We start from the raw sequence: 9,737 nt of genomic DNA on the forward strand, positions 1-9,737 counted from the left end.
GAGCTAGGATTTGAACCCAGGGCCCTGTGGCTTGGCACCCTAAGCCCTTCATCTCCCCTCACTGTCAGGGTGAGTCAGGGGCAAAAAGTGGACTCAGGAGTCCTTGTTCTAAGAAGCCACCCACCTTGGTGGGCCCTTTCTCTCCCAGCTTCCTTCAGTTCCCTCTCCTGCTTTGGGGCCCAGGGCCCAGGCCCGGCTTTGACAGAAGTTAACAGAGTAATCTCCTAAAATGACAACAGAGCGTTTTCCAGTTTGCCAAGCCGCCTGGAAATGGGGCTTTGAAGCCCATTTTCCAGATAAGTAAACTGAGACTTGGAGAGGTCAAGCAGGTTACTTGCATGAAGTCACATGGCAAGGAAGTGGATGCATTGGGATCCCATCCATCCTGGCCCCCTCACTTCAAGTCCAGAACCTTTTTTCCTATCTCACTCCCATGGTGCTAGGCTTTAAACTCAGTAAGTGTCCCCATGGCAAAGGTCACAAGCTTCTGCTGCCCTTGTAGGGCAGGGAGTTGAGGGGCAGAGGAGAAAGGCTGGAAACAGGAAGGTGCTTTGGCCACTGTCACGGGGACAGTGACATGGCACCACCTCTTGTGTCCACTCCCTCCCTCACGCTTGGCTTCAGCAGCTGCTGAGACCCCAGGGGCAGCAGGGGCCAGGCCAGCAGCTTGGGGAGACTCTGTTACAATGAAGGACACTCCTGTCAGCTCCGCACTCCCAAACAGACAGGGTCCTTTCACTATGATCCTGAATATGTGTCATGCACACACGGTCATCCTCGTGGTCTGCCAGTGCCCACGCCCCAGGTGCCGGCACATCTGCCAACACAGACGCTCAGTCACACACACTCACCAGCATGTAGTCTCTCCTCCACCTGTACACACACACCCACCCACCCACCCACCCACACACGTGCGCACTGTCCCAGGGAACACAAGCATCCCCAGCCTGCACATGGAAAGGCACATGTACACTCACGTCCACACAACCACACTTCTGCACGCACATCCATATGCACACACACTCTCTAGCCCAGGAGTGCACGTGCATGTGCACAGTACTTAATCAGTCCCACAACCTCCAAGGTAAGAGAAGCCTAGGTTTGCCTGAGGCTGGGTCAGACACTTGACCTTTGTCTCTAGGCAGCCCCAGCCACAGGCTCCCCACCCCCTAGTCCTCCCAGCAACATTTTCAGGGTTCCAGATGGGCCTTCTGATTCCCAGACACTCAGGGAGGGGAAGGCAGCCTGTAGGGGCCAGGGAAGAGAGGACATTCATGCCAGGCCTCGCCCAAGGAAGTAGGGGGGCATGCTGTCCCACCTCCTGCAGAAAGTGCCCCAGCACCTTGCGGGACGCAGGGAGGCGGTGGGAAGGCCGAACCTGATCCTGCAGCGTCACCCAGGCTCCAAACTGCAGCCCCCTCAGAGTCCCCAAGACTACATTCACCCAAATCACCAAGGCTTAATTAACAAAATAGCGCACTTCTGCCACTCATGAGAAATCCAAATAGGGCCCGTGTCATTGTCAACTTTCTCCCTGAAAGTCCCCCAGGACCCAGGACAACAGAGACCTCCTCCCTTCTCCTCACCACATACCCATCTTAGTGTGCCCCAGGAAAGCCCCAGATACTTCACACAGAGCCAATCCTGCCTCAAGCACCAGCCTATGATTAACAGACATCCTGACTAGAGGAAGACTTCTATACTAATTCAGACTAAAGTGTAATGAACTGAAAGCTTGCCATGAAAAGACCTATGCTTTCAAAGTGGATCAGGCTATAAAACACCTCGGACAGGATCAGAATGGAGGCATGCACAGGCGGTACCCACGTTTAGGGTATCCTGTCAGTGGTGTGGCCTGAAGGAAGTTCTGAACCTCCCTAAGCCTCAGTTTACTCATCTGAAGGATGGCAGTGATAACAGTATTGCCATATGAACCTGATGCACAGGGACAAGCACACAGTAGGTGACTCAGGAAGGGTCACTAATGTGACAGTTTAGAGAAAAGTAGGAAATACTGAGAGATTCAACTGAAGGTCACAGCATGTACTATGTTGTGCTAAGTCAGAGGCCATTTCCCGCCCAGGGCAGCGGCCGCAGGTGCCAAAGGTTTACACAAAAGCTCTGGGGAGAAAGGCTGAAGACAGTGAAAATGCTCTCTGCTAAATGAACGTTGTCTGCAAACTGGGAAAAGACCACCATTAGTCAATCTGGCTAGCGGAACACCTGGGGTCTGGCTCGCAAAAGCCTGGTGCCGAGAGTGGAGTTTGGCAATCTGGCATTTCCCCTTGGGGGACGGAGCTCTAATGGGGGGATTCCTGGCATGTGATGGACCCAAGGGGAAGCCTCCATGGAGCACAGAGGTCTGCATTCTAGTCCTGGCTCCCCACCAACGGAAACACCCTCTCTCGAGGCCTCAGTTTTCCCATCTGGAAGATGGCACAGTTGGGCTGAGAACCTTCATTTCCAAGGATCCCAGGGCCCTGCCCCAGACACAACCTGTGGCCCCTGCAGGCCCCGGGACAGCCCTGTTTTGAGAGACCAGAGGAAAAGGAAAGGGGTTGGTTCATTTTGTGGCCGACACTGGAACGGAATCGGAGGGTCTTGCCTCCGAGGGGTTTGCTTCCCCTGCTTGGCAGCCCACAGAGGCCCAAGCAGGCCCAACGCAAGAAATAATAAATCCTAACCAGGCTTTGCCCCGTTAGGAGGGCCCGGCTGGCTCCTGTCATAGAAAGGTCTTATCCCCAGAGCGCCCCATGCAGCGCTATGGAGGACTCCGCCCTCCTCCCCTCAGCCCTCAGCCCTCCGCCTCCACTTCTATTTCCTGTGACAACCTGCAAACTGAAGACCAACTTGCCTCCCCCCACACCAACACCCGAGCTTCTACTCGACCCCCGCCCTGCCCCACCCCCAGCCAGGCCCCAGCTGCAGGAGGCCCCGGCAGAGTGTAATTCCCCTCGCCCTCCTCTCCGCCCTGGGCCCCTCCGGACAGATTAAGCCTTTGTCACATACACCCAGAAAAGCTCAGGGCCAGATGGGACAGGACAAGTGGTGTCAGATCATCGACCCTCCGCGGCCGGGACTCGGAAGGGCCCCGACCACAGCACCACATATGGCTGTGGGAGGAGGAAAAGGGGCCTACAGAGGGGGCAGCCAGAGAGCAACATGGAAGAAAGATGACACACCACGGCCACCCTGGGGACCCAAGCCCACACAGGGGCCCAGGGGGCCCTGGTTCAGCGGCTGGATGCCCCAACTCCCACACCCTCTCTTCCCTGAAATTGTTCTGCCTGCCTGCCTGCCCTCCCTTGGAGTCTCGGTGGGCTTCTTGACCAGATCCTGAGCTATGCCTACCACCCCCACCAGCTGGGTGCCCTGGTGCCCCCGGAACAGGCTCAGAGTCCAACCCACTCCAATGCCTCAGTGCCCCCACAAGGCCTGTGGATGCTAAACAAATGTCTCAGACAAAGGTTTATGACCCTATGACCTTCACAAAAACCCACTCAGGACAAAACTACAGGATCTCTCCCACTGCCACCAGAGTAGAGGCAATGATAACTTTAACTTTGTGTGTGTGTGTGTGTGTGTAAGCCAGTCAAGGTAGGAGATGTCCTTTGCACCTTTCAAAGAAGGTCCCATTCAGCCCCTCCCAGGAAGAGGCCATGGCTGCCCCAGAATTCCCAGCAGGATTTGTTCCTCTTAGATCAGTGAAAAGGAAAATGAAAATGTAAAAATAATAACTGAGCCCCAGGAAGGTGCTTGGAGCTGGGGGTGGCAGGACTAAGGGCATCTCCTGTGGCTGGCTCCGCTTGGCTGAGGGAGTAGCAGGTAACTAACAGGCTCTCTGGGGACCAGCGGACCAGGCAGGTGGGCGTGGGTAGCTTGAGGGGTGGGCTGTCGCAGGAGGGCATGTCTGTTGTGTTTGTCATCCCCCTGGCAGCCTGGGCAGGGAGGCTTGGGTTCTCTTTCTCTGCCTCCCAGGCAGGTAGTCCCTTGGGAGGGCTTATTATTGGTCCAGCAGCCAGGGTGGAGTCTTTTGAGGCCCCTGCTGCCAGGCAAGGCAGGTCAGCGTGGGCCTCACGGAGGATCTGAAGGGACTGGCTGGGCTGGCAGGACCTGGAGCCCAGGCCTAGCACCCAGTTTGCATGTGGCCTGGATGGGCATGTATGCACTTGCTCCGCCTTGACAGCTGTGTGGCTAAGCGGGTAGGGGGACTGACGGCCCCATGACACCCACTCCCTAGAGGAGAGGTCCACCAGCACAGAGAACCGGTGAGCCAGCTGCCATGTCTGATGGTCACCTGCCCCCCAACTCCAGGAGTGGGGGCTCCTGCCTGAGACTAACAAGGAGGTTGGGCCAAGTCTTCCAGCTCCCTGGAGAGAGATGACCAGAATGGGGTGGGGTAGGGGGCACTAACTGACCTGGGAAGCCTGGATATCTGAGGGCAATGACCCAGGGTGAGGGGCATGGACCCAGCCAACCATCTGGTGGGTCACTGACCTCAAAAAAACCACACTTAGGCTGGGGACACTAGCCCAAGATGGGGGAGAACAGAGGAGGGTGCGGAACTGGCAGGATGGGGACGGCTGACCTAGGCAGGGGAGAGGCAATGACCCTTACTGCCCATGTGGGAAAGTGGGCACTAATTTGGGCTGGGGGAGGGGGTCCCTGACTCGATGGGGGAGGGGACAATGACCCAGACTCCCTTGGTTTGGCAGAGAGCACTGATTTAGGCTGGGAGGTCCCTGACTCGAGAGGGTTGGGACACTATCCCAGCCTCCCCCTCCGGGAAACCGGCCCCGGCGCGCCCCTCGGCCCGGCCCCCTGCTTCGGGTCCGGCCGGAGGCGGCAGCGGCGCAGATGGGCTGCTGGCGGCCGCAGCGGCAGCGGCGCGGTTATCAGCGCTCCTCGCAGATGGGCCGCCCGCCCTCCGCGCTCGCGGCTCCCCACTCCCCGCGGCCTGCAGCCCCGTCCCCTGGGCGCGGGGGGAGGCGCCTCCGGATCCGCTCCCCGGCTCCCGCCTCCCTCCCTCGCGGCCCCCTCACCCCGCGGGCCGGGCCCGGGCGGCCGCCGGAGGGGGAGGGGGAGGGGACAAGTGCACTTTTCGTAACGACCGAATCAATTGTGTGTGAAGAGCCCGCTCCGGCCGGGGACTGGGCTGAGCGCGGGGCGGGCCGGCCGGACGGGGGAGGAGCACGGAGGGGGGAGCGGGGGAGCGAGGGAGGGAGGGAGGCCGGCGCGGGGCGGCCCCGCTTGCTCGCTCGGGCCGGGCGAGGCCGGGGAGGGAGCGAGGGGGGCAGGGAGGGAGGCTGGCCCGGCCCGGCCGGGCCAGGGGCTGAACGTACTAATGGAGGGTCTCCGCGACGGAAAGTTCAAAGCTCAGCAGCGCCCCGGGAGCAGCCGCCCCCCCCAGCCCCCACCCGCTGCAGAACAATGAGGTCCCGGCGGGGGAGCCGCGGGGCCCGCGCCGCACGCCCTCTCCAGGGCGCCCCGGGCCGGAGGGGACGCCCCCGCCCGGCCGCCCGCCTCCTCCCTCTCGGCGGCTGCGGTTCCCCGCCCCCTACCCCACGCCACCCCGCCCGGACCGGGCCGGCCCCGCGGACGGGGGAGGGGAGGGGATGGATAGGTCAGGCCGCCCCCGTCCCAGGGAGGGGGGAGCTAGGGGCCCGGGGGGCGGAGGGGGCGCCCCACCCACCCGCGGGAGGCTGCTCCTGCGCCAGGCTGCGGCTCGGGCTGCCCCTCCCCGGGCCAGCCCCGGGTGGGGTCGGGGAGACAGTACCCGGGCGGGCCCCCTCCCCTGGCGCTGGGAAGCCGAGCGGACTCCCCGTCCCGTGGCTGCCCCTGTCCCCCCCTCCCGCGGCACCACCCTCCACACACACACACACACTCACATACACACACAGACACACACACACACAGACACAGACACACACACACACCGCCCAGCCGGCCCGGGGGCGGGAGCGCGAGGCGCCCGGGACAGGCAGCCCCGGGGCGGGCGGGGGGAGGCTTGGGCTTCGGAGCAGCCGCCTGCTGGCGGGGGGAGGGGACGGGAGGACGGAACATGCTGGGGTGAGCAGCCCGGGACAGCCCGCCCGGCACGGCCACGGCCGGGGCAGCGGCGCAGAGGGGGGCTGGGACGCCCCGAACCCGGAGCGCTGCCCGGGCGGGCTGGGGCGGACGGGTGAGCAGGGACGCGTGCGTCTCGGGCGGGCCAGACCCACGGACAACCTCAGGGACACACGTTCGGACACACATCCACACCCCCACCCCGCCCCCGCCCGCCCCGAGCCCCGCGGCGGGACTGGCCCGCGGCAGCCGCGCGCGCACTCACCGAGCCCGTCTTGACCGGCACATACACCACTTGGCCCATCTTGGGTTCCCGGCCGCTGCCCAGGCGGAAGCCCTTGGAGCGCACCCAGAACTGGAACTTGCCTTTCTCGCCGGCTGCCGGGCCGCTGCCCGCGCCGGTCCCGCCACCGCCCTGCAGGACCTCGGCGATCCGCTGGTATTTGCTGCGTGTCACCGTCTTGGTTTTGGCCGAGTCGCCGTAGGTGCGCAGGCACCAGTCCCGGAACTGGCGGCCCAGCTCCGAGTCCCCGGGGCTGCGCTCGCGCTCCCAGCCCCCGCGCAGCAGCAGCGTCGGCTTCGGCATCCTCCCGCCGCGCCCGGCGCCCTCGGGGGCGGGCCGGCCGCCGGGCCGCCCGGTGCCGGGACTGGGCTGGGCTGGGCCGAGCCGAGCCGAGGCGCGCCGCGGCCCGGGCTGTCCCGCGGTGTGGCTCCGGCGCGGCTGCTTGATGGGCACGGGCGGCGGCCGGACGCGCGGGGCTGCGGCGCGCTCTGTCCTGCTCGGGCGGCGGCGGCGGCGGCGGCGGCGTTGGCGGCGGCGGCTCCGGCTCGCCTCCTGCTCCGCCTCCTCCTCCCCCCTGGCCGGGATGCAGGAGCGATGGAGGCAGCTTCGGGCCCGGAGGTGCAGAGGGGGCGGGCCGCCCCGCGGGCGGCCGGGGGAGGCGGGAGGCGGGGAGCGGCCCCGGGCGCGGGGAGCGAGACCGAGCCTGGGCGCGGGCGGCGGCGGCGGCTGTCAGCTCGCGCGGCTCATCCTGCTCCTGCTCAGGCTCCCGCTGCCGCTGCTCTTCCTCCTCCTCCTCCTCCCGCGCCCGCCTCCACCACGCCGCGGGATCCCACCTGTTAGAGCGTCGCAGCCTTAGCCGCCGTCCCCCCTCCCGCGCCCGCCCGCGGGGCCCAGCCCCCGCCCCGGCCCGGCCCCTGGGGGCGCAGGGGCTGCCGCGCCCGCAGCCGCCAGGAGGGCAAGAGCCGCAGGCGCGCAGTGCCCAGCCCAGGGACCGAGTTCCCTCTGGCCGGGCCTGGCCCTGAGCCTCGCAGGCCGCTCTCCGCCCGGACCGGGCGGTCTTGCAGGGAGTCGGGCGCAGACCGTGCCGGGCCACAAGCGTCCCTGCCTTTCCAGGCGGCCCCGCCCGATTTTAGCCCGGCGCGGGTGGTACAGGGCAGAGCCCCTTCCCTTCCTGTGGGCAAACTGGCCTGACCGCCCCTGTGCGAACCCGGCGCCAGAGGAGCAGTGTTCCCCTGGGGAACCCCAAACCGCCGCCTTTCGGGGGCCCCCAAACTTCCTCCCCTCTCGCTTCCCATCGAATTCCCCAAAGTTTGGGCGGCCTTGCCTCTGTCAGCCCCACTGCCCTGGGACAGCTCCAGGCCCCAGGGAAGTCGTCGACGTTGACCAGTGGCCTCCCTCAGGCCAGCCCAACCAAGGTTTGGGGCAACACTCAACACACCCACAAATTCATCCCAAGACACCCTGCCTCTCCCGGAGCACCTTGGCCTAGAATCTCTCTCTGAGTAAACTCAGGTGGACCTGCCATCCCCCCTTCTTCCTAGGTGAAACTGACCTTGGGTAGAGCCAGCCCCCTCCCTCTTAATGAGATTACTAACATAAATAAAGGCACAGGCCAATTCCCCAGGATTTTTGCCCTCCTTTCTTAACAGGTCTGAAAAATAGCTGTGCTTCTCTTCCTGCTGTTCCCTGGGGTCCACTCACAGTATCCCTAGGCTGCCCCTGCAGGCAAATCACTGTCCAAGCCTGAGTCCCAGATTTTGGCCTGTGCAGGACCATTTTCTGCCTAGGAACAACTGGCTACCCTCATCCCAAGTCCTCCCACTCTAGTACCTACAGAATGCCAGGTCCTGGCAACTCTGAGAGGCAGAAGGGAATGGACCATTTTACAGATGAAGGCCTGGGGCTTGGAGAGGTGGCCTGACCTGGTCAAGGTCATGCCAGGAGGAGAGGAGGGTTCCAGCTCAGATCTGTCTGGCTCCTGCTACAGCATCACACAGGAAGTCTCCCCCTGCCATTCTGCTGGGAGGGATCCCCACACTGTGTGTGGCTGGCTCACTTCTCCCAGTGGACTGGGAGCTCCAGATGCTTAGGGCCCATGTCTGACTAATCCCTATATCCCAGGCCCTAGCACAGCACCTGGCACACAGAAAGTGCCAATAACTGTTGAAAGAACCCAAGAGGTCTTCCAAGTCCCAACCCCTCTCTGCATTTCACATAGATTTATTTTTAGATAATTTACATTTCCATGTTACTTTATATATACTAACAACTCCACAGTCATTTTTCCTCTTTATCTTCCTAAGAGCTCTTTTTGGTTCCATGCTAGCATGCCCATTTGTCAGAGATGACTACTGGGGCTCAAAGAGGGCAAGGCACTACCCAAAAGGCACAAAACTCCAGGTCAGGGAGGAGGTTCTGCATGCTTTGGAAGCCCATGCCCTGACTTTTCCAATATGATCCCTTGACACTTACCATTGCAGCTGACTCTTCCTGAGAACAAAGGTGCTCTAGCCTAGCAATGCTAATGATCACTTTCAGCAAGTGTGCTTTGGTGCCCTTGGTGGGCCCCCTGTTTAAACCTGGATCTCTATCCAGTTCCAAGACCCACTTCAGTCACCATTAAGCCAGACCACCTCTCCATGCAATCTGGGTCTTTGCCTGCCGTTCAGAACCTGAAAACCTGGTTGTCCATCTTGGGCTGAGTTCTAGTGTGGCCAAAGGTGTAGTACAATGAAAAGAACATGGGCTTTGGGTAGAGTCAAACAGACTTTAGACTACCATTTGCCATGGCACAAAGAATGCTTTCCAACTGAATGAACCCATCAGTCTACTCTTTGCTGGTTGACCTCAGGCAGGTCACTGAACCCCAACTTCATCATCTGTATAATAGGCAGACCATCATGGATATAACGATTTAGCAAAATAATTTATGTGAGACAGCCTGGCATATATAACAGGTGCTCAGTAAATGCCATTTTTTATTTCATAGAGGCTCCAAAATATTCAAGGAGGAAGATGAACTGTGTTGATACTTTTTATGTTTCATTTATTCAACAAACATTTCTTGAGCAGCCGTTATGCACCAGGTATTGGGGATTTAGCTATGGGATCCCCAAGGTCCTTGTCCCCTCAGAGCTCGTCAGTGGGTGGGGAAGAAGGCCACTGAACAAACCAACCATCAATAATTGCAGCTTAGGGAAAGGGCCACGATGGAAATAGGGAGCTGTGATAGCAAATAATGGACAAGAGGGACCGCTTTTCTTAGGGGGATCAGGAAAGACCCCTCTGAGAAGGTAAATTTGAGGAGGGACTTAAATGACAAGGAACCAGCCATGCTACAGTGTAAGGGAAGAGCATTCCAAGTAGGGGAACAGCATGTGCAAAGGTC

At 61.4% G+C, this 9,737-nt stretch overlaps 1 protein-coding gene across 1 annotated transcript in view; it reads right to left on the reverse strand.

The window, feature by feature from the left end:
* Positions 1-6,830, reverse strand: part of NOL4L (nucleolar protein 4 like) — a 117,743-nt gene extending 110,913 nt beyond the window's left edge. The window contains exon 1 of the mRNA XM_072944014.1: positions 6,332-6,830. Within this exon, the coding sequence (XP_072800115.1) occupies positions 6,332-6,652 (321 nt within the window). The 5' untranslated portion in view covers positions 6,653-6,830. The remainder of the gene's footprint in view (positions 1-6,331) is intronic.
* Between the last annotated feature and the right edge of the window lie 2,907 nt (positions 6,831-9,737).

Source organism: Vicugna pacos, chromosome 19 (assembly GCF_048564905.1).
Source record: "Vicugna pacos chromosome 19, VicPac4, whole genome shotgun sequence".
Classification (NCBI taxonomy): Eukaryota; Metazoa; Chordata; class Mammalia; order Artiodactyla; family Camelidae; genus Vicugna; species Vicugna pacos.